The sequence below is a fragment of the Macaca nemestrina genome, chromosome 17 (genome assembly GCF_043159975.1).
Source record: "Macaca nemestrina isolate mMacNem1 chromosome 17, mMacNem.hap1, whole genome shotgun sequence".
NCBI lineage: Eukaryota > Metazoa > Chordata > Mammalia > Primates > Cercopithecidae > Macaca > Macaca nemestrina.
The window spans coordinates 87,744,490-87,769,001 of NC_092141.1; the positions used below are offsets into that span (position 1 = coordinate 87,744,490).

The window sequence follows — 24,512 nt, forward strand, 5'->3', positions numbered from 1 at the left end:
ATGAGAAGATGCTACCTGCTGGCTTTGAAGATGGAAAGGGGTACTATGAACCATGGAACACAGGTGGCCTCTAGAAGCTGGAAAAGGTAAGGAAACGGGTTCTCCCCTGAGCCTCCAGAAAGAACCAGCCTGGTCGACACCTTGGTTTTAGCACAGTGAGACCTATTTTGGACTTCTGACCTGCAGAACCCTGAAACAAATGTATGTTGTTTTGAGCCACCAGGCTTGTGGTAATATAACAGGTTTAGGAAACTAACACCCCCTGCTTCCATTCACCTCTTTCAAGTACAAGAGCAAAATGTCATGGCTGGTGGCAAAGCACTCACTGTATGAAAAGCAACCAGACCAAGAGCTTCCTGCCCACTGCAGCAGGCAAGAACACAAGAGAGGCCACGAACGCCTGGTAGGCAGGACACTGGGATCTGAGGGAAATTAAATGGCAAGAGGAGGCAGAGAAAAGAGCAGCAGGCAAAACTGCTGCCGGCTTCTCAGCAGTGGGCAGGAGTGAAATCTGGAGGGGCTGAACAATCTTTTGGGGCCAGCCAGTGGGTGATTTTTCTTTTAATCACAAAAGGAGGCTGGGAGCAGTGGCTCATGCCTGTAATCCTAACACTTTAGGAGGCCAAGATAGGAACTGGAGTTGACACCAGCCTAGGCAACATAGGGAGACCTCCCTCTCTACAAAAAAAATAAAAATAATTAGCAGGGCGTGGTAGCCCGGGCGTGTAGTCCAGGTTGCTGGAGGGGCTGAGAAGGGAAGTGAGAGGATTGCTTGAGGCCAGGAAGCAGAGCGTGCAGTGAGCTATGATAGCGCCCCTGCACTCCAGCCTGCACAAGAGAGCTAGACCCTGTCTCAAAAACAAAACAAAACAAACAACAACAAAAAAGCCGCACACGCTGCTTTTACTTGTTTACTTAGAAGGTAACAAGTGGGCCGGGTATAGTGGCTCACGCCTGTAATCCCAGCACTGTGGCAGGCAGAGGTGGGAGGATTGCTTGGGCCTAGGAGTTCAAGACCAGCTTGGGTCATGGCAAGACCCCATCTTTTAAAAAAATAGAAAATTAGGGCTGGGCGCGGTGGCTCACGCCTGTAATCCCAGCACTTTGGAAGGCTGAGGCGGGTGGATCACCTGAGGTCAGAAGTTCAAGACCAGTCTGGCCAACATGGCGAAACCCAGTCTCTACTAAAAACACAACAATTAGCCAGGCGTGGTGGCACGCGCCTGTAGTCCCAGCTACTCAGGAGCCTGAAGCAGGAGAATAGCTCAGCTTGCCTGGGAGGCAGAGGTTGCAGTGAGCCGAGATGGCGCCACTGCACTCCAGCCTGGGCAACAGAGTAGGACTCTGTCTCAAAAATTAAAATAAAATAAAATAAAAATAAAAATAAAATATTAGCTGGGCATGGTGGCGTGCGTGTGGTTCCAGCCACTCAGGAGGCTGACTTGAGCTACGATCACGCTACTATGCTCCAGCCTGGGTGACAGAGCGAGATCCTGTCTCTTAAAAAAAAGAAAGAAAAATGTTCCGTTAGTTATTAAACTAGAATTGGGTTCCATTTGGCCACACAGTTCTGCTTTATTTGTACTTTGCTAGCAAACCACAAAAGTTCACCACTTGTTCTATTTCCCATTCTTTCTTTTAATTCCTTATGAACAAACTTAACATTAATTAACTACAGCATGTCAAACAACCTTTTGCAACCCCTACAATTTCAAACTCTTGGAGGGAGGCACCCCTGGCTGGGGCCAGCAGCCTCAGTGCGCGGGAGCGAGGGGAGCGGGACAGCGGCTCCGCTTGTCAAGTCTCCAGTCGGCGGCGGAGCGGCGTCCCCACCGCGGGCCCCCTCGGGCTCCACACCCGCGTCTCGGCAGGCGGCGACGCACGGGACCGGCGGCGGCCGGGCCCAGACACCCGCGGGCAGGGCCGTCCCGGAGCCCGCGCCTCGCCGGCGGCGCCGCTCCCCGTTCTCATTTCTGAACAAAGACATGGACCGGGCACAACTCGCTGAGGCCGGGAGCGGCCGGAAACTGCGGGGAACCGGGCCCGGCCATCCGCGCGTCCGCTCCGAGCCCCGCAGAGGGGCGGCAGGGTCAGTGACCCCCACCCCTCGGCGCCCCTGGACCCAGACTGCGACCCCTGCCCCGGGGACCCCAGTGACCCCAACGACTCTCATCCCTCAGAGCCCCCGCGATCCTGCCCAGAGACCCCAACGACTCTCATTCCTCAGAGCTCGCGGCGACCCCCGGCCCCGCGAGACCGCGAGCCCGGCCTGTGACCCCCGCCCCGGCCACCCACATCCCTCAGCGCCGCCGGCGACCCCGGTCCCGGCGACCCTCATCCCTCAAAACCCCCCTGCGACCCCTGCCCCGTGGGGGCCCCGTGCACCGCTCGCCCGCCGGTCGCCCCGGGCTCCGCGTCCCGCACCAGTGTCCCCGGGAAACGCCAGCCGCCGCAGGCGCTGCCGGACGGCCGGGCCCGGAGGAGACTAGGGGCAGCGAGGGCGACGCGTCCGCCGCCGGGGCGCACTGACCGTAGCTGTCGTCCTCCTCCATGGTGCGGGCGCCGGGCTCCGAGCCCCGGCTCTCCGCTCGTGTCCCGCCGCGCCACCCGCGCCCCCGCTCGCCTCAGCCCGGCTCGAAGCCCCGCCCGCCTCAGCCCGGCTCGGAGCCCCGCCCCCTGCGCCGCGCGCCCCGCGCCCCGCTCGCCCTCGCCTGCGCCTGCGCCCGCCCCCTGCCCCCGGCCCGAGGCCCCGCCCCTCGCCCGAGGCCCCGCCTTCCTCCCGCGCGCGCCGCACCCCGGGTACCCGGCCGCCTCCCGAGGCTCCAGTCTGCGCACGCGCGCCCACCCGAGGCACCTCCCCTGCCCGGCCGCTGGCCCCGCCTCTAGACCACGCCCCCACCCGAGGACCCTCCCCGTCCGCCTCCGCGGGGCGGCGAGCAGGTTTCGGTTTCGCAAGGGCGGTGCAGGTACCCGGGGTGGCGGAGTTGGCCTGGCCGCACGAAAGCCCAAGGTCGTGTCCGGCCACTGAAGGGCAGGGTGGTCCTTGCTGACGCCAACCTCGAAGGTCAGACCCGGCCCCAGCTTGCCTGGGAGGGCCCGGTCCTTGGCGAAAGGCCACAAAAGCTATTTGAATTCATTTACTCTTGTGTTCAGAACCTTTACATATTAAATGTCGTAAGTTTACTGCTTCTACTTCCTTTTATTTGTCCTGAAGTTACCTGGGTCAAGATTGAAAGGAGGGCACTTCAAGTCCCAGCGTTTTGGATTTTATTCATTTATTTATTTACTTTTTGGAGACGAGTTTTGCTCTTGTTGCCCAGGCTGGAGTGCAGTGGTGCTATCTCGGCTCACTGCAGCCTCCGCCTCCCGGGTTCAAGAGATTCTCCTGCCCCAGCCTCCTGAGTAGCTGTGATTACAGGCAAGTACCACCACGCCCGACTAATTTTTGTATTTTTAGTAGAGACGGGGTTTCGCTTTGTTGGCCAGGCTGGTCTCGAACTCCTGACCTCAAATGATCGGCCCGCCACGGCCTGCCAAAGTGCTGGGATTACAGGCATGAGCCACCACGCTTGGCCTTCTGTTTCTTTATGACAGAGGAGAAATCCACTGCTGCAGAATGCCAGCCCCAGAACCTGCCTTTCCCCCTGCAGTCACTTGTGGCTCCTGCACCCTACACAGAACACTCACTGAGAACTCCACAGAGATCCCTGGACTGCTGGGAAATTTCGGATCAACCAAAAAACGGGAGTAAAAGCCACAGAACACTTTCCTTGTGGGCCCTCCTGTCCTGAGTTTTACTATTTTTCTTTTTTTTCTTTTTTTTTTTGAGACAGGGTCTCACTCGTGTTGCTCAGGCTAGAGTACAGGTGGCACCATGACGACTCCCTGCACCCTCTGCTTCCTGGGCTCAAGCAGTTCTCCCACCTCAGCCTCCTGAGTAGCTGGGACTACAGTCACAGGCCACCACACCTAAGGTTAATTTTTGTGTTTTTTGTAGAGATGGAGGTTGCTAGGTTTCCCAGGCTGGTCTCAAACTCCTGGGCTCAAGCGATCCTTTCTCCTTGGCTTCCCAAAGTACTGGGATTACAGGTGTGAGCCACCATGCCTGGCTGGATTCATGATCTTAACCTTCATTGATTTTACCAGATTGTCCAGTTTTACTGGTGACCTTAGAGTAGGGAGTCACATTTTGACCCTAATGTGCCCTTGGGCTTAGGCGTGTTAGGTCAGAGACCCAGCTGCATTTTGTTCCTCTTGGCCTGGACTTAGGACACTTTTAGAATTGACCCCACATTGACCTGGCAAATCTTCTCAAACCGTCCATCACATGGGGTAATGGAGCACTGAGCCTCTCCCCCAGCGTGTGCCATCCTCTCCGTTTCACTCCCTACTTCACTTCTAACCCCAGACTCACCAGAAGGTTCAAGGTATATTCGAGCTGGGTTTCTTCCGTTAACAGTATGCAAGTCCCAGACCACCTCAGCTCTTGCTCAATGACCAGAACTCCAGAAGAAAAGCGATTCAGATGGCATGTTAATTCTTACTATCAGCACTCTAGACCTCTTAGCTGAATTCACCAACTGAATAGATTTGGAGAGGGAGGGATACTGGTATCACTGCTAGTCACAGATTAGCAGAGAACATAACTGTTTACAAATTCTGTTCCCTTACATTGTTCCATTAGATTGGTGTTTTTCAGCTGGGTGAAGTGGTTCATGCCTACAAGTCCAGTACTTCGGGAGGCCAAGCTAGGAAAACTGCTTCAGGGCAGGAATTCAAGACCAGCCCGAGTAACATAGAGCGACCCTGTCTCTACAAAAAATTAAAAACTGTCGAGCATAGTGGCACATGCCTGTAGTTCTAGCCACTTGGGAAGCTGAGGTGGGAGGGATTCCTTGAGCCTGGGAGGTTGAGGCTGCAGTAAGCTATGATTGCACCACTGTGCTCCAGCCTGGGGCACACAGTGAGACCCTGTTACAAAAAAAAAAAAAAGAAGTGTTTTTCAAACAGCAGGTCATGACTCTTAATGATTATGAAACAAATACTTATTAGATGAAAAGAAAATAGAATTTTTAAAAAATTGTAGTCTATCACACGTAATACAGAGACTGTTTGTTCTGGTTGCAAATGAATGCATGCATGTGTTCACTGGGTATGGCTGTCCCTGACCATGGATCACTGTCAAAGAAACACAGAAGCGGCCGGGCGCGGTGGCTCAAGCCTGTAATCCCAGCACTTTGGGAGGCCGAGACGGGTGGATCACGAGGTCAGGAGATCGAGACCATCCTGGCTAACACGGTGAAACCCCGTCTCTACTAAAAATACAAAAAAACTAGCCGGGCGAGGTGGCGGGCGCCTGTAGTCCCAGCTACTCGGGAGGCTGAGGCAGGAGAATGGCGTAAACCCAGGAGGCGGAGCTTGCAGTGAGCTGAGATCTGGCCACTGCACTCCAGCCTGGGCGACAGAGCGAGACTCCGCCTAAAAAAAAAAAAAAAAAAAAGAAACACAGAAGCTGCTCCATTAGATCACATTCATGATCAGAGATTTTTTTTTTTTTTTTTTTTTTTTTTTTTTTGAGATAGGGTCTCACTGTGTCATCCAGGCTGGAGTGAAGCTGCACATCTCGGCCCACTGCAGCCTCCACGTAGCTGGGATTACCGCCGTGCGCCACCACGCCCAGCTACTTTTTGTGTTTTTAGTAGAGACGGGGTTTCGCCATGTTGGTCAGGCTGGTCTCTAACTCCTGACCTCAGGTGATCCGCCCACCACTGCCTCTCAAAGCACTGGGATTACAGGCGTGAGCCACCACGCCCAGCCAGAGAGGTCCTTTAGTTATCTTTCCATGACATTTGGAAGCCGAGGCTTCAAAAGGAAGCGTCCCTGCAAGCAGGAGTCAAGTCAGTTTCACTCTTGTATCTTGAATTTGCGTCCCCAGCCCCTGGAGCATAATGAGAAGGAGCCGGTGGCAGGTAGACAGGAACCACGGGACTCCACTGCAGCTGTGGATTCTAACCCAGACCTCTTCCCCCACATCCACTGATTCTTCAGAGAACCTTTAAAACGGGTTTGGGCTCCCTGCAAGTTTTGCTGTGGTTTGTAAGTCCTTAGTGGTTGATCCACTTGACAACTAATTTTTTTAAGTTGGTACCTTCCTGTGGTATTTTACAGTTTTTGGTTTTGTTTCGTTTTTGAGACAGGGTCTCGCTCTGTTGGCCAGGCTAGAGTACAGTGGCTCATGGCTCACTGCAGCCCCCACCTCCCAAGCTCCATTGATCTTCCCACCTCAGCCTCCTGAGTAGCTGGGACTACAGTTGCACACCACCACACCCAGCTAATATTTTATTTTTTTTTAGAGACAGGGTCTTGCCACGTTGTCCAGGCTGGTCGCGAAATCCTGGGCTCAAGCGATCCACTCACCTTGGTCTCCCAAAGTGCTGGGATTACAGGCATGAGCTGCTGCTCCTGGCCACCCTCTGGTATTTTCCACTGTTCCTGGCTTGTACCTCCCTAAGCTCTTGTTACAGTCTTTTGTTAAAATGTTGGGTTAGGCCTCAGGAAACAATCTCTCTGACCTTCTCTTGTTCTTTCACCCGCCCCAAGGCAGGACTTTAATCTTGCGCACCTTTTGATTGTGGGTCTTAAGACCCTCCCCAGAAAGGGTCCTGCTCTGTGCCCTGGGGAATGGAAGCTTCCATAAAAACCCAAAATAACTGGGCCAGGATAGCTGAATATGTGGAAGTTCTTGGAGGGTGGTGCCTAGGGAGGGCTTGGAAGCCCTGTGCCCCTTCCCCATCTCTACATCTGTATCCTTTGCAATATCCTTTATTATCAACCACTAAATGGCTGGGTGCGGCGGCTCACACCTATAATCCCAGCACTTTGGGAGGCGAGTGGATCACCTGAGGTCAGGAGTTTGAGACCAGCCTGGCCAACATGGTGAAACCCGTCTCTACTAAAAATACCAAAACTAGCCTGGCGTGGTGGCGGGCACCTGTAATCCCAGCTACTCGGGGGGCTGAGGCAGGAGAATCGCTTGAACCCGGGATGTGGAGGTTGCAGTGAGCCAAGATCACACCATCACACTCCAGCCTGGGGGACAAGAGTGAGTCTTTGTCTCAAAAAAAACCAAAAAACAAAAAACCACGAAATGTGTTTCCTTAAGTTCTGTGAGTGGCTCCAGCAAATTAATCAAACCCAAAGAGGGGGAATCATAGAAATCCCAAGTTTAAGCTGGTCGCTCAGAACTTCCAGAGGCCCAGACTTGTGACTGGTGTGACAAGTGCCGAGACTTGTGACTGGTGTGACAAGTGCAGTCTTGGGGACTGAGCCCTCAACCTGTGAGATCTGAGCTCACTCCAGATAGAGTCTGAATTGCACTGGATTAGAGGACCCCCAGGTGGTGTCCACTGCTTAATATGTGGGGATACACCCCCATGCCTCTGGGCAGAGCAGTCTTCTATGAGGATGGTTGTGAGGTGAGAGCAGACCGTAGTTTGAGAGTTTTTCCCGAAACATTCCCCCTTCAGCTTCCCTGCCTTGCCTAATCTCAAAAAGAATTAGAAAGGTTTTAAGCAGCGGTAACCCAAAATACATTTTTCCTATGCTTATACCAGTTTTATTTTATTTTATTTATTTATTTTTTGAGACGGAGTCTTGCTCTGTTGCCCAGGCTGGAGTGCAGTGGCTCGATCTCGGCTCACTGCAAGCTCCACCTCCTGGGTTCATGCCATTCTCCTGCCTCAGCCTCCTGAGTAGCTGGGACTATAGGAGCTCGCCACCACGCCCGGCTACTTTTTTTTGTATTTTTTTAGTAAAGACGGGGTTTCACCATGTTGGCCAGGATGGTCTCGATCTCCTGACCTTGTGATCTGCCTGCCTCAGCCTCCCAAAGTGCTGGAATTACAGGTGTGAGCCACTGCGCCTAGCTGTTTTTTTATTTTTATTTTTTTAATTGAAACAGAGTCTCGCTCTGTCGCCCAGGCTGGAGTGCAATGGCGCATGATCTCGGCTCACTGCAACCTCTGCCTCCCAGGTTCAAGTGATTCTCGTGCCTCGGCCTCCCGAGTAGCTGGGATTACAGGCACACACTACCACGTCTGGCTAATTTTTGTATTTTTAGTAGAGACGGGGTTTTAGGCTGGTCTTGAACTCCTGACCTCAGGTGATCCACCCACCTCAGCCTCCCAAAGTGCTGGGATTACAGGTGTGAGTCACCACGCCCAGCCCTATACTATGGTTTTAAAACATCTTCAGGAACCACCTCAAAGTTCGTCAATAGCAAACAGGTTAACTACATTAGGATACTTTCATACAAGGGAGCATTCCCAGGTTTCAAGAGATAGAAGCAGATTTTTGTATTACCAACAGAAGACAGTTTCCAAGCTATAAGTGAAAAAGTCAGAACAGTGGTATATAATACAGAACCATTTGTAATCAAAATCCTTGTATACATGCTATAGGTTTACAGATGTATATTCAGTCACTGAACAAATCTCTGTTAGGGGTGCTGTTCATGTGTTGGGAACACACAGGGCAATGAAGAGCAGCTGGAAAGCCCCAAGCTCTAGAGGCTTCCACTCTCGTGAACCAGCACTGCCTCATCATCCTCGGGGTAGAGGAGATTGGGAGCCACATTTACCTCTGAGAAGAGAACCTTTCCATACTGTTATGGGTTGAGTCACGTCGCAACAAAAGATATGTTGCTCGCTGCAACCTCTAGCTCCTGGGTTCAAGCAATTCTTCTGCCTCAGCTTCCCAAGTAGCTGGGATTACAGGCACCTGCCACCACGCCTGGCCTTTTTTTTTTTTTTTTTTTTTTTTTTTTGAGACGGAGTCTTGCTGTCGCCCAGGCTGGAGTGCAGTGGCACAATCTCAGCTCACTGCAAGCTCCCCCTTCCAGGTTCATGCCATTCTCCTGCCCCAGCCTCCTGAATAGCTGGAACTATAGGCTCCCGCCACCACACCCAGCTAAGTTTTTCTATTTTTAGTAGAGACGGGGTTTCACCGTGTTAGCCAGGATTAGTCTCCATCTCCTGACCTCGTGATCCACCCGCCTCAGCCTCCCAAAGTGCTGGGATTACAGGCGTGAGCCACTGCACCCGACCAGATTCATTATTTTAATTTTCACAGTAAACTTTTAGAGCTGTTTACCATATAGATACTATGCTTCACTGTACCTTCCAATTCTTCCAAATGCCCACATTTTATCTGGTTCCTTTTTCTTTTTTTTTTTTTGAGACAGAGTCTCACTCTGTCGCCAGGCTGGAGTGCAGTGGTGCGATCTTGGCTCACTGCAACCTCCACCTCCCAGGTTCAAGCGATTCTCCTGCCTCAGCCTCCCGAGTAGCTGGAGGTGGCGCACACCACCACACCCAGTTAATTTTTGTATTTTTAGTAGAGACGGAGTTTCATCATGTTGGCCAGGATGGTCTCGATCTCCTGACCTCATGATCTGCCCGCCTCAGCCTCCCAAACTGCTGGGATTACAGGCGTGAGACACTGCGCCCAGCCCTGGTTCCTTTTTCTAAAACAAGTAATTCTATTTCGTTACCTTTATGTTCTCCCAGCTGGTTGAGTGGGGCAGTAGGGGTGCCCAGCTTCTGGAAAGTGCAAACTGGAGGATCTCAGAAGAAAGGCAGGACTGATGCCCACCCCAACCCTGTGTGCTACAGGAACAACAGACAGCTCACCCCCATCTGCTAGAAGGCATGAAGGAAGGAAGGGCCAAGGACGAGATGTGGAGAGACTCACGTCCATGGGGTAGGTATTGCTGAGGCCATCAGAACACCAGACACCAGGTCGGGCATGGTGGCTCACACCTGTAATCCCAGCACTTTGGCAAACAGAGGCAGGCAAATCACGAGGTCAGGAGTTCGAGACCAACCTGGCCAACATGGTAAAATCCCGTCTCTACTAAAAATACAAAAAAGTAGCCGGGCGTGGTGGCGGGCACCTGTAATCCCAGCTACTCGGGAGGCTGAGGCAGGAGAATCTCTTGAACCTGGGAGGCAGAGATTGCAGTGAGCCGAGATTACGCCACTGTTGCCCAGGTGACAGTGCAAGACTCTGTCTCAAAAAAACAAAACAAAACAAAACAAACAAACAAAAAAACACCACCAGACACTAGGACATCATCTATGGCCTCCCCTCCACCAAGGGGAGAATTGTCAGCCACTACCTGATGTCATTCCCCTCTGCCAAGACCAGAATGCTGCCTATTGCCAGAGATCGGGACAGGAGGGACACTGAGGACTGAGATGTCTGGGGACAACACTGGCTTCATGAAAGAGATGTGAGGCTGGGTGTGGTGGCTCATGCCTGTAATCCCAGCACTTTGGGAGGCTGAGGTGGGCGGATCACAAGGTCAGGAGTTCGAGACCAGCCTGGCCTATATGGCGAAACCCCATCTCTATTAAAAGTACAAAAATTAGCCAGGCGTGATGGCACGCACCTGTAGTCCCAGCTACTTGGGAGGCTGAGGCAGAATAATCGCTTGAATCTGGGAGGTGGAGGTTGCAGTAAGCTGAGATTGCACCATTACACTCCAGCCTGGGCAACAAGAGCAAAACTGGGTCTCAAAAAAAAAAAAAAAAAAAAAAAAAAAAAAGAGAGAGAGATGAGGCTCAACTGGGCATGCCAGCCTTCACTTGCCCAATCACTGTGTAAGTGATTTGTACCCCCTGAGACCAAGTGAAAGAGATGACCTCGAGGTAGCAGCTTTTCTAGAAGTCAGCCTCTGACACCTCCCATCCAGGAGTAGGCTGAACAGTGGTTAGACAGGCCTTTAATTCAGGTGTCTTCAAAAAGTGAATAAATAGAAGACAGAGGACTCAGCAGCTCTGCCAGGGAGCAAGCCTTCTGGACTTGCTAATTCTGTAGCACAGACCTTGCAGGGAAGGTGGAGCACTGGTGAAGAAGGGGTGTTAATCCCTGCAAGAGGCTGCAAAGCGAACTGCTCATACAGGCTTGGATTGGGGCATTGTCTTGCTTTGAAAACCCTCAGATTTTATTTTGCTAAAGCTTGCAATTTCTTCTGTGTGTAAATGGCACTTAAAATCTGTTTGTAATGGAACTTGATTGTATCCAGCTGTCACCAACTGTTCCTGTGCCACCCAAAAGACAGCTGGCCACGTGCCATGGTTTGGGTGTTCACTTCAAATAGAGGAGCTAGTGCTCTAGTTCCTGCTAGACTTCACCAAAATGTTTTCACTCACGCAGAAAAACAAAGGGGGTGCGGGTAGGGCTCGGGGAAGGCAATGTGAAGGGGAATTAGTGCAGTGTAGACTATGGAGCCACTGACTTTGAAGGAGGGTGGACTGGCTGTTTTCTGAGCAGGGTCCGAATGCACAGTCACAAAGCGTGCTGCCTTCAGCAACTGCTCCAGTTCACTCATTCAACAAATATTTACTGGGTGACTGGTAAGTGCTGGGCCTTGCCAAAAGAACTGTGTAGCCACATAAGACAGAAAATGACAGAGTAATACCTTCTTTTTTTTTTGAGACAAAGTCTCACTCTGTCATCCAGGCTGGAGTGCAACAGCACGATCTCGGCTCACTGCAACCTCCACTTTCCAGGTTCAAGTGACTCCCCTGCCTCAGCCTCCCTGTGTAGCTGGATTACAGGCACCCACCACCACACTTGGCTAATTTTTGTATTTTTAGTAGAGGTGGAGTTTATCTTTCTTTTTTTTTTTTTAAGACGGAGTCTCACTCTGTCACCCAGGCTGGAGCGTAATGGCGCGGTCTCGGCTCACTGCAACTTCCACCTCCCGGGTTCAAGTGATTCTCCTGCCTCAGCCTCCCGAGTAGCTGGGACTATAGGTGCCCACCACCACACCCGGTTAATTTTTGTATTTTTAGTAGAGTTTCACTATGATGGCCAGGCTGGTCTTGAACGCTTGACCTCATGATCCGCCTGCCTCAGCCTCCCAAAGTGCTGGGATTACAGGTGCGAGCCACCATGCCTGGCATTATTATTATTATTTTTTGAGATGGAGTCTTGTTCTCTCGCCCAGGCTGGAGTGCAGTGGCACGATCTTGGCTCACTGAAACCTCCGCCTCCCAGGTTCAAGCAATTCTCCCTGCCTCAGCCTCCTGAGTAGCTGGGATTACAGGTGTGTGCCACCAGGCATGGCTAAGTTTTGTATTTTTAGTAGAGATGGGGTTTTGCCATGTTGGCCAGGCTGGTCTTGAACTCCTGACCTCAGGTGATCCACCCGCCTCAGCCTCCCAAAGAGGTAGGATTACATGCCTGAGCCACCGCACCCAGCCAGAATAATACATTTTAAAGGGGGAGGGGAGGTACATTAAACACTGATCATTTGTAACATAGTAACAACAAAAAAGTACATGAGGTACATTTTAACAATCTCAACTCTTCCCATGGGATAATAAAGGTTGACACAGTTGACACATTCATTTTAATTTCTTTTAAATTTTTTGTAGAAGCTAGGCGTGGTGGCTCACGCCTGTAATCCCAGCACTTTGGAAGGCCGAAGCGGGTGGATCACGAGGTCAGGAGATCGAGACCATCCTGGCTAACACAGTGAAACCCGGTCTCTACTAAAAATACAAAAAATTAGCCAGGCGTGGTGGCGGGCGCCTGTAGTCCCAGCTACTTGGGAGGCTGAGGCAGGAGAATGAAGTGAGCCCGGGAGGCGGAGCTTGCAGTGAGTCGAGTTCACGCCACTGCACTCCAGCCTGGGCGACAGAGTGAGACTCTATCTATCTCAAATAATAATAATAATAATAATAATTTTGTAGAGACAGGCTGTCACTACGTTTCCCAGGCTGGTCTCGAACTCTTGGGCTCAAGCAATCTTCTCACCTCAGCCTCCTAAAGTGCTGGCATTACAGGCATGAGCCACTGTGCCTGGCCAACACATTCATTTTAAAACGGCCTTAAAAAAAATCATTGGTTTATGTAAAATAACTTGAATTCTCTACACACATTTCACAGCAAGTATTTGCCATGTACTTAAATCTGGTCTCATGATGGTAAGAAGCTACCTAAATAACTAGATCCTACTTAAGGGACTGGCAATCTTGTGACGAGTTTCTCACTCAATCTCTAATGGATATTTGGCAGCCGTGTCCTATTGCTTCCTCTAATCAACACCCTCCTAAATGAAGCAGACAGGGAGAAAACCAATGAACACACACATGCAGGACACATATCGTGAGAGTGACAGCTGACAGTCATGATTTGAATCTAATCTGCATTTTAGAGGAGAAAAGCAAATTCATGATGCTAACTCATGGCAGACCCCTTAGAACACAAGTCTTGATTCCCAATCTGGCCTTTCTTTTCTTTTTTTTTTAAGCTGGAGTTTCACTCTTGTTGCCCAGGCTGGAGTGCAATGGTGTGATCTCAGCTCACCACAACGTCCACCTCCCGGGTTCAAGTAATTCTCCTGCCTCAGCCTCCCAAGTAGCTGGGATTACAGGCATGCGCCCACGACACCCGGTTAATTTTGTATTTTTAGTAGAGACGGGGTTTCTCCATGTTGTGTCATGCTGGTCTCGAACTCCTGACCTCAGGTGATCCGCCTGCCTAAGCCTTCCAAAGTGCTGGGATTACAGGCGTGAGCCATCGCGCCTGGCCCTGGCCGTCTTTCTATAGGAAGTCATGATTCAAACCTGAGTCCAGCCTGGCCCTACTTTAATCCCTTTAAAGCAGGAAAAATATACAGCAGTTTCCCCTTGAGAAAGCAACTTGCATAAGCAACAATTCAGGACAGATTCTGCTAAGAACAAGCACATTTTAAATCTCAGGGCCCTCTCATGGGGCAATTTCCTCAGTGCCTGGAGTGCTTTCTGAGATCCCACAACGACGGGCCGGACAGCTGCCCAGAGGCCTCCAGGGGGCTGTGGAAGGCTGAAGAGGCAGGGGGATCTGGATCGAAAAATAGAGGAGACTAATTCTCTGAACAGGAGTGGGAAACCTTATGTTGGGAATGATTGGATTCTGGTTTCTTGCCTTAAAAGATTGTCCTTGGGGCCGGGCACAGTGGCTCACACCTGTAATCCCAATGCTTTGGGAGGCCAAGGCAAGAGGATTATTTGAGGCCAGGATCCTATACTGAGGGGGCACCACTTTTGAGTGTCTACAGTAGAGATCCCGACACAGGGTGGATCGGTCGACTGTTCAGTGGGATGTGTTGACTGGATCAGTTGATTCTGGGCTTGATCTAGAGTGTGCATCAAATGCAACCGACTCACATCTTAGAGGAGCTCTCTGGGGTGCGGAGGTGAACAGTGTCAAATCGTGGCAAGAAGTCGGTGGCAAGTGTGGGAATTAGGTCACTGAAGAGTGATGATGGCAGAAGCTAGACTGAGAACCACGGAGAGTCAACACAGAGCAAACTGAATGTCGACTACGGGAGAGGGTGGCTGAGAGGGGACACAAAAAAGCCTGGGAGACGCCTGAACATGTTCCTAAGGGAAGGGAAGAGTGAGACACGGGAGCAGACAGGGTCATTAATGGAGCAAGGTCCCCAGGGTGGAAGAGGTTGGCCTCAAGGGCACAGGTGGGGTGCCAGCATACACAGAGGGGGCACCTCATCCAGCATCTCCAGTAGAGGTCCCCAGAGGATGGAGGAACAGCCCCTGTACTACACTTCCTTCCCACTCTCCCACACCAACCACCCAGCCCCTCTGGGAGGCATCAGATCAGAACAGTGGGTCTGCCCAGCAGCAGCCCTGGGGACTATTGGACACGCACATTCTCACGCCTCATCCCAGACCTGCTGAATCAGAATGCCGGGGAAGGAGCCCGGAAACCGGTGTGTTAAGAAGCCCCTGGCAATTCTGGTGCTCACTGGAGTTTGAGACCAGGGACCAGGACCGCAACTCTCAACTCTGCTGCTCACTACGATCCCCCTGAGGAGGTTTTAAATGCTGATGCCCAAGCCTCACCCATAGATTCTGATTCTACTTCTGTCAGTATCGAATGCCTCTCCCCAGGTGCTCCTGCTGCCCCATGAACACTGAGAACCCTGAGGTAAGAAGGAGAAGGGAACAGAGGGAGAGGAGTTGGCTGTAGCTTTGGTTTTCCCATGTTGTTTAATTCTGGGGTGGGATAAGAATTATTGAGGTAGCTTCGGAAGTCACTTACCAAGAGTAGTGGGCACATACACAATGAGACAGCAAAACAGTTTGCAGGGATCACTGAAAAGAATGGGAGAGAGAGGAAGGAGTTGCCTGAAGACCAAGGGCAGAAATCCCAAAAGGCAGGCAGAGCCTAACGAAGAAGGGCAGCCAGACAGCCCTGAAAGCCAAATCCATGGCACCCGGATGATCTTCTCCAAGTGTCATCCCCAGTCCAGATGTGGAAGGAGCAGGGGGCCAAGCCAAGCCGGGATCTGCACGAAGCAGCAGCAGGGCCACCTGCAGGCAAGAGTGTGAGCTCCTGGGAGTCAGCTCAGGTGATAAGACACAGAAAGCTGCCCCTCTGCATGTCACGTGACCTGTGTGCCCACAGTTCTCCTTTACCACCACCCCCTCGGTGTACTCACATCCTCATCTGCACTGAGGTTGTCCAAGCTACCAAGACTCGAGGCAGCAATTCTCACAGCACCATCCAGTGTTAAAGTGGCCTGAAGGTCACTGTCACAGTTAAAATGAGCCCTAATAGTGTGTTAGAGACAAATGGATGCCCACCTGATTGCCCAGTGTCCAGACACCTGGGCTTTTTCCTAACTGGAAGACTCGGAGCCCACCCACTGCCTACTTCCCATGCCTAGGATTCTCCCTGGGTTCCATTCTGGTAACATGCCAACACATCAACTGTGTCAGATTGAATCTCACCACCTAAAGGCCTTCCTGAAACCATCAGTGAGCCACCTGCTTCCCTGGCTACCACTTGGCCTCTAAACCCAACTAACCAACCCAGCAGAAATCATCTTAAACTCCACCCAGAACCTTCCACCATATCTGCCACCTCACCTCGAGTCAGTCCATCTCCTAAATATCCAAGTGACCTCACTTCTAGCCTCTGCTACTAATGCCAATCTCTTAGCTCTAGCCTCAGCCACTTCTCAGCCAACCTAGTGGCTGGTCATCCTCACCTGCTGTCCTCTGCGCTCCACTGGCCGCCTTTCAGGCCATCAGACATCCTGGAATCCACTATCAGCCTCAGGAGTACCTTGGTACATCAGACCTTGGTAACCCTTCTTGCCCAAACTGTCAACCAAAACCTGCCCTGCACTTTTGCACCTGACTTACGGTTAGCCAGCTGAGTCCTGCTGGCCGGCTCCCACTTCCAACCCCCTTTCAGAATGTCACCTCACCAGACGGTGCATCAGGCAGAGCTCATGACAGGCTCCTCATGGCCTCTCGGCATCTCCCTAACAGCGCTCGCCCTGCCCTGGAGCCGTCAGTCCTGCTGGTGGGACTCTGCGTGTGTTCACTTTTACACTCACCCAGAAGTGGCCCTAGTGTTTGGTAAACGGCAGTTAAGAATGGAAAAGCCTGTCGGGCACGGTGGCTCATGCCTGGAATCCCAACACTTTAGGAGGCCAAGGCGGGTGGATCGTGAGGTCAAGAGATGGAGATCAGCCAGGTGCAGTGGCTCACGCCTAGAATCCCAGCACTTTGGGAGGCCGAGGCAAGCAGATCATAAGGTCAGGAGTTAGAGACTAGCCTGGCCAACATGGTGAAACTCTGTCTCTACTAAAAATACAAAAATTAGGCATGGTGATACGTGCCTGTACTCCTAGCTACTTGAGAGGCTGAGGCAGGAGAACTGCTTGAACTGGGGAGGCAGAGGTTGCAATGAGTGGAGATCATGCCACTGCACTCCAGCCTAGGCGACAAAGGGAGACACTGTTTGGAAAAAAAAAAAGAAAAAGAAAATGAAAAAAAAAAAAATAATGGAAAAACCACAGCCTCACCCATGTAACCACTGCACCCAGCGTTGGTGTCAGATCACCACCTCTCCAAGCCTCAGAACCCCCTCAACCGCTGCCCAGACTACAACGCAAATGCCTTCAGATACAGCCTGGCTGGCAGGAAGGCCTCTGGGTCAGCAGTGTGCCCCACTCTGCCACCCCTTTGGTTTGGGTCCAGGAGCTGCCTCACCTCACTTGTTCTTACTTGGCTGTCCTCATTTTGGGGTGTCCAGCCAAGCCCCTAAAGAGAAGCGAAAACATGATGCCCTGTGTTTGGTGGACACCCTGGGGTGGAGAAAGCTTGCTTGCTTCCAAGTTGCTGAAGGGAGAAGTGGGGAGCCACACACATCAGGTAACAGGGCTACAGAGCAGCATTCTCAACAGGACCCGATGCACTGCAACCCGCCTGCGCCCCGGGGTGCATTCGGCCTCTTGGTCACCCACTCACTAGGGCTGCTCTTGCCAAATGTAACCTCCTGGACACTGGGCTCCCTGCAGGGACCTACCTGCCCCTCCTAGCCCAACCTCAACTTCCAGGACAGGTAGAATCAGCGAGACCCTGGTGGGGATGTACCTTTAAAAAAAAAAATCAAATGAAAAAACAAAGACCCAGAACTCACAAAAACAGAGTACTTTATTGCACCAAGATCGTGGCAACATGTGGGGCTCCCAGGCCCCTAGAGAGGAGGTGCAGAGGACGGGACACAGACCTCTGCATATAGACAGGTACGGCCATGCAACCAGGACACAGGGCAGGTGAGTGAGAGGACCCGGGAGAGGCAGCTGCTGTGCGCAGGCCCCACTCCCTCCAGCTCCATTCCCAAGCACAAAATTAAACAGACCCAGATCCTAAGTCAACCAAGTGACTGCTACGACATAGGCTTGGGTTATCGATATTTACTTACATACGTGCACGTGACCTAGAATTTGAACTCATCTTTTTTCTGGGCCTCATCTTTTTTCTGGGCCTCATCTTTCCCTTCCCTGTCTGGTTGATGACTTCTTTGGAGGGAAGGGACGTGACTCTACCCGACACTGATAAACACTGCAGAAAGTCGTCTCGTGCTCACCACTGCCCAAGAGTTAACGAATGTATGTTCCTCAGGAAAAAGTTTTACAGTTGTCTAGTGGAGAAGGGAAGAGACTGATTTGGAGGAGAGAAGAGAAAGAAAAGGAGATAAATTCTGTGCTAGCAGACAACTAACATTTTCAACTGTAGAACATCACATGAAAAACATGGCAGAGGGAACAGTTCACACAGGAATGCAAGTCACCACCCCGAGAAGAAAAGGAACATACCCTGCCCGTGAAGGCATGTGCTTTCCCTCCCAGATAAGTTACGAAGCCAGAGCACAGAAGCCGGGCCCTCATCTTTAAACATTCAGAGATCGGTCTGCAGGAGAGCAGAGGGCACCCTGACCAGCTCAAGGCGGACCTCCACTCACTGCTGCTGGGACAGAGTTGGCCACAGGAGCTTGATTCTCTCCCGCCCTTCTAAGTGAAACGTAAAAACAGAAGAAAATCCAAAGAGACACTCACCCACATAGGAAAAAAAAATGTATCTTCCCATATGAAAAAAGCAATTCCATCTACACAGCAGTAACCACCCAGGCCCCAAGCATGAAGGCAGGACGCTAAGCTGCCTCAGGGAGAGGAGGTGCAGACAGTGAGGCAGCCACCCAGGACAGCAGGACGCCTCTGGCCCAGCAGAGCCACATTGAAGGAGATGTAAGTCCAACACCACGTCCATCTCCACCTGCGACGACTCCGGGAGGAAAGGACGGGGACAGACCCAACAAGGAAGGATGTTCACGGTCACCTTTACACTTCCCACTACTATGAGGGCATTTGTCTTTTTCTTGAAAATATCACCTTCTCTGAGGATTTCCTGTATTTATTAAATTACAAGTTGGCAGGCACAGCTTAAGCAAGATAGAAAAGTAATCTTCTTGAGTTATACAATCATTTAAATTCCAAAGCACTCACAAAATTGAGCAAACAAAGCCACTATTTGCATATTTGGGAAAGGAAACATATTGCTAATGGAAGCCACAGGACTGGTCAAAAATAAATGTTTTGTATTAAGTAGTAAAATAAATGGAGAATTCTACCCCAAGGCCTCCACCTCAGTGAAGACCTGTGGGGTATTGCAGCTGCAAGGGAAGCTACAGCACAGTCGTCTCAGAATAAATAGCAGCCTGGAAAGCAGATGTATTCGCAGGTAATACCGAGGCCTCCTCTGACCCCAAACAGCCTCTGCTCTCCAGGACAGTTGAGAGTTACTCACAAGGAAGGGCTGCACAGTAGGGCCACCCTCTCGAGTTCCATAAAAGGGAGAGCTGGCTGGGTGGAGTCGGCTCTTCCTTTCTGAGGACAGGTAAGGCCAACAGTGGAAGGGGCCCCACCGAGGAAGCAGGGGAGGGTGGGCTCAGACACAACGGTGGCGCCAGCCCTGAGGAGCAAGGGATGGCTCGCCAAGAGCCACCAGCCATGCACCAGGAGATCACCTGGGGGACGTGTGGCCACCGTCCCCCACTCTCTCGATAGCCCCAACTGGGGGGGAGCAGCCTCTGCCAGCACAGACCACCGTCTATGAACACAAGAAGGCACAGCCCGGCGAAGATGTCCAGCAGGCGTGCAGCCACCTCTGCTCACACACACACTGTCGTTTCTCTCGCAGGGCTGGTCAGGAATGTCACCAAAGAGGTTCCGATATAGAGAAGCCTCAAAGCCTCTCCGTCGGGTGGTCTGTGGACACTGGTACCGGGAGGGCTCCTACCGTTGCAGGCTCACAGCGCAGCAGAGCCCACACAGAGAGCTCCCTCAGGTCCAGACGGACAGCTCCCAGGAAGGGATGCCTTGTCTCCAGGAGGCTGCGGAACAAAGCACAGCAGTCCTGACAGAGAGAAACGGGACCACAATCTTCCCGCTGCCATCCTTGGGTATGAGTCCAACCCAGGAACCCAATGCATGGCATCTCGATGCGGCTGGCAAACCCCACACACTTCTGCAAGTGACTAGGACACGTGCCAGATATATACACTGCCCACATCCTACACACACCCCACATATGCCCTTCTCCAAGTGACCAGGACACACACCACAGATGCCAGGTGTACACACCCCACACCCAATACACACTACACGCACCCCCTTATACACACGCATCCCACACACACCCTTCTCCATTCAAGTGACTAGGACACACACCACAGACGCGTCCACACCAGACACACACCACCCAACACACATGTGCCAGATACATAGCCTACATGCATCACACATATGCATGCCACACCCCACCACACCCCCTGTACACAAACACAGCACACACACCCCCACCTCACCCGCACACCCACGCCCTCGGAACCAACCTCCTTCCACAGAGGCACAGTCAACGGCGATAGCTGAGGCTGGCAGCCTTCGCTGGGTGAGTCACAGACCAGAAGTTCCGTCGAGTCTGAAGTTTCTGAAAGGCGTTGAAGTTTCTCCTCTTCTCTCTCTTAAATTTTTTAATTTTCTTTTCCTAGACCAAGAATCACAGGCATCACAGTTCCCAAAAAGGGCTCTTTCCTGGCCCACGGGGCTCCATACTGCATGCAGGTCACCAGCTTCCTGCACACAGGCCAGGCTCTCGCGAGCTCTCTGGAGACCCACTCTTCACAGTGACCCCTGCGCACAGCACCCTGCTGTCCCCCTACTGATGAAGGGGCGGAAGCTGCAAGGATGCATTCCCTGCCCATGGCCACATGCCCAGACAGGCCTGGGCAGCCTGGCTCTTCTCGCGCTCGGCCACTTCATGCCACTGCCGCCACCTCCAACTGCCCCGGCCCTAAGCTGAGCCACACCGCCCTGCTACCTCAAGCCTGTGGTCAGCATCACACATCATACCTTCCCTCGGTCAAACTCTTCATCCCAGTCATCAACCACGGTCTCAGTCTGGGCCAGTCTGCTGTCTTCAATAGAATCCTGACTGACCGCCGACATCTTGCCATCCCAGGTCAGAACTACCAGGCAGACACAGGGCTCAGCACCAGTGCAGGTTCCCAGGTACCCTGAGGCTTCACTTCAAGAGTGTCATTTACCAACTAGTCTACCCATAATTAGTCAACAATTTTGAGTGCCACCTTGTGGTGAACAGAAGGACAAGAGGAGGACGGCTCGACGTCCGTGTGTGGTCGGTCAGCACAGAACCCCCAACACCACCCTCTTAGCTAAACGCTAAACCACGGCCACAGACTTCAGTTCTCTCTAAAACCACGCCCTCGTCTGAGAAACAAAGATGTCCTATTCGGCCTCGAAGTCTGAATAAAAACACGCTCTGAGTAAGAAGTGACATTACCTAGGTTGGAAGAGCTTGGTCACTCTGCCCCTTCCCTACCCAAGACCCAGCATGTGCTGGGTTCCTCACCCTGCCCCAACCCTCAGAAGCAGCTGTTCTGGATCCTGCCATGGACAGAAGCCACCTTCGTGCCACGGCCGAGGGTTTAAAGAGGATTCCAGCCAGTGTTGAGATTCCTCTTCCCATTCTCAAAGCCGAGCGATGCCTGCCCTCCACACTCACAGTACGCCAGGATCCATTCCACACCCTTCCCTCCTCCAAAACCAACCAATCAAAGGCAAACAGAAGTCCTGTCTCCAAACCAGTACCTTTTCTCCCATAAGCTTTATCAGATGAGTATTTGAGCAGTTCCTGGACCACATCAGACTCTCGCTCTCCATTCCAAGACACAGGAGGGGCCTGGCCCAGCCCTGCAAGGAGGAGCCAAGAAACATTTACAAACGTTTAAAATAACCCACTGGGGAAGCAACCACACACCTTAAATTATAGCAGAACTTACAGTAAGTAGATGCCATTTTTTTTTTTTTTTTTAAAGACAGGGTCTCACTATGTTGCCCAGGCTGGTCTCAAACTCCTGGGGACTCCTACTGGCCTCCCAAAGTGCTCCCAAACTGTAATCCCAAAATGCTGGGATTACAGGCATGAGCCATGGCGCCCAGCCTAAATGTTTATTTACTAATGCTTACATGCTTAATTTACTAATGATCTCACACAGTAGAGAAGGTTGTCCAAGTCAATTCATGAAAAAGAAAACATGGAAAATAACAAAAAGCTAAAAAGCAAAAAAAAAACCCTTAAAACCCCTTTAACCAGCAGGGTAAGTCCTCAGTCTGACAGAGGGAGGGACGAAAACTAGATCTAAATGGAACCCACTTCACCTAAGGGAGAGGCCCGTGGCCCAGAACCAGCCTGACACCTGGACGACAACAGGGGTGGGGGGAACGGCTAAGCTTGGCTGCTGCCATCAGGGACCCCGACTTCTTAAGCCCTGTCCAGGGGTAACCTGGTCCCTGTCAGCAACACTGCACAGGTCCACCCAGCATGTCGGGACCAGGAGAGCACTCACCACCCTCATCGGGTTCTAGAAACCCTTTCTGAACTAGTCCTCTGGCCAGCTACCCACATAGCCCCTGGAATATACTCACCTCCCTTCACACAAATCTAACCTCATTTCTCCCTGCCTCCAATTCCTCAGTGAGCTCCAGGCTAAGTGTCCCCTGCCCCTGCACAGTGGCTTCCATAGTTTCCATCTCATCCACAGCCCAGGGACGTGGCCATGCAGAGTAGCCTGCCTGCTCCCAACATGCTGCGCCTCCTGCCCCTGGGCCTGGTACCCTGCTCATGTAGCCATTCTCCTCAGGTGCACAGGACTGAGTGTATGGGGCCAGGTGTTCCCCCTCAGAGCCCATGCAGCCCCCAGTGCGCAGTGCAGGGCGCACTGCTCAGGACACACAACTAGCACCTGGCATGGACCCTGGCGCACTACAAGTGCTCAAGTGATGTCCCTTGAATTCCTGCATTAACAAGCCAACTCCGCTTTGCTCCAAGGATGGCACGGAGCACGGCTCTGGCACCATGTTAGTGCAGTACTTCTGAGAGCATGCTGGTCAGCAAACACGGTTGGCACTTGCTAGCACCCGCATTTTGCAATTTATTTCATACTATTTCATTTTTATCGATAAATTCCTTTCTTAAGAGTTGGATAAATACAAATCAGTCTCTAAGGTCTTGCTGGCCCCTGGATGCACTGCCATCAGACCTTCCAGACTGCAGCAGAGGCCTCACTCAAACTCGGCCCGCTATACCAAGCAGCCAAGACTTTCTTCCCTTCACTTAACAAATGTGTTCTGTGGCAGGTGCCTGCCAAGGCATGCCCCAGCCAGCCCTAAAGAAAACAAAAGACCCTCCAATTGGACAGCCCCAAGGACAGCCACAGCACACAGGTCCCCAACAGCAAGCGCACCATGCTATGTTCTGAAAGGCCCAGCTACATAGAGGGAGAGGAGGATTGAACCCAACTCTTCTAAGTTCAACCATCACAGAAAAAAAACTCAGGCTGGGAGTTCAGGGAGTCATTCAATGAGAAGCTGTAGACAGGAACAGCTTTGAATCAGAAGATCCACTGGCGTTCACAGAATGTTTTAAACCTCATGTGCGCTGTAACCTCTCCCATGGGGTTTTTCAGTCAAATGCTTTTGACACAGGAGGAAGCTTCAACCCCATCACCCAAGGGAACAGACTCGTGGGTGGGGAGTGAAGGTTGGCAGGGTCCCAGGGACCTCCACATCTTCTCCCAGACCCTCCCAAGCTCAGATACAGGAGGCACTGCTCTCAGCTTGTGCACTCCCTAATACCCCCCTCGCCCAATGCATACCCATGTGGTCCTGCACCCCCTCCCCTGGTGCATACCCATGCGGTCCCCAACCCCTCGCCCAGTGCATACCCATGTGGTCTCCAGGACACCAGCCATTCACAGATGGCGTGTGGCTGCTGGACTCGGGGACAGCAGCATCTCGGGGCTTGGCGTTCCTCAGGACTTCGAGATGCCCATCCTCTTCTACCACCCGCTGTGGCTCCTGCTTTCTTTTTTTCTTTTTCTTTTTCCTTGGAGACTCTTCCATGGTCTCTGGATCACCATCACCCATGGGAGAGCAGCTGCTGGGAAGTGAGAGGCAGCAGTCAGCTCTGAGCAAGCTGGAAGGGGAGCAGGAGCTCACAGACTCCCGCCTGCAACATGGAGAAGGTGCCACCCCAGCTGTGACCCAGTGCACGGAGCTCCCTGCAACATTCTTCCCCCAACACGCATTAGCGGACGCTCCACACGCAGCCATGGAGACAATGGAGGGAAAACCAGTCATGTTTCTCATCCTAACTGAGCCAAGCCCGTCGAGGCTAATGTGCAGGCTACTGTGACCTGATGAAACTGCAGAGTCTGGCCTGGCCTGGGTCACCTGATCCAGCATCCTTGGACGGCTTTGCACATACAATGATGGACACTACTGTCCATACCACTGTCACTTCAAGGACCAATCCACTGGTATTTATCAGAGGAGTCTTTTGTGTTTTTTTTTTGTTTTTTTTTTTTTTAAAAGACAGGGTCTAGCTGTCACCCAGGCTGTAGGGCAGTGACGCAATCTCAGCTCACTGAAACCTCCGCCTCCTGGGCTCAAACCATCCTCCCATCTTAGCCTCCTGAGTAGCTGGGACCACAGGCATGTGCCACCATGCCCAACCAATTTTTGTTTTTGGTAGAGAAAGGGCTTTGCCGTGTTGCCCAGGCTG

The 24,512-nt window shown here is 52.1% G+C and overlaps 2 protein-coding genes and 1 long non-coding RNA gene across 9 annotated transcripts in view; 1 reads left to right on the plus strand and 2 right to left on the minus strand.

Moving 5' to 3' along the window:
- The window catches only part of LOC105469247 (cytohesin 1), a 106,049-nt gene extending 103,382 nt beyond the window's left edge, over nt 1-2,667 (minus strand). The window contains exon 1 of the mRNA XM_071081746.1: nt 2,531-2,667. Within this exon, the coding sequence (XP_070937847.1) occupies nt 2,531-2,552 (22 nt within the window). The 5' untranslated portion in view covers nt 2,553-2,667. The remainder of the gene's footprint in view (nt 1-2,530) is intronic.
- On the plus strand, nt 1,977-20,558 carry LOC139359257 (uncharacterized). 2 transcript variants are annotated; one of them, XR_011615216.1, is made up of 3 exons: nt 1,977-2,089; nt 9,567-9,759; nt 20,419-20,558. It is a non-coding gene; the product is annotated as an uncharacterized lncRNA (long non-coding RNA). The 2 variants fall into 2 exon arrangements; XR_011615217.1 differs by lacking the exon at nt 1,977-2,089 and adding an exon at nt 2,732-3,174.
- Nucleotides 17,505-24,512, minus strand: part of LOC105469248 (ubiquitin specific peptidase 36) — a 43,076-nt gene continuing 36,068 nt past the window's right edge. For 3 of the 6 annotated variants that reach the window (XM_071081742.1, XM_071081741.1, XM_011720071.2), the window contains 5 exons: nt 23,674-23,888; nt 21,539-21,640; nt 20,780-20,895; nt 20,263-20,414; nt 17,505-19,761 (listed from right to left, as the gene is read on the minus strand). In XM_071081742.1, the coding sequence (XP_070937843.1) occupies nt 20,283-20,414; nt 20,780-20,895; nt 21,539-21,640; nt 23,674-23,888 (565 nt within the window). In that variant the 3' untranslated portion in view covers nt 17,505-19,761; nt 20,263-20,282. Of the gene's footprint in view, nt 19,785-20,262; nt 20,415-20,779; nt 20,896-21,538; nt 21,641-23,673; nt 23,889-24,512 lie in introns of all 6 variants that reach the window. The other 3 variants (XM_071081745.1, XM_071081743.1, XM_071081744.1) reach the window with 3 other exon arrangements.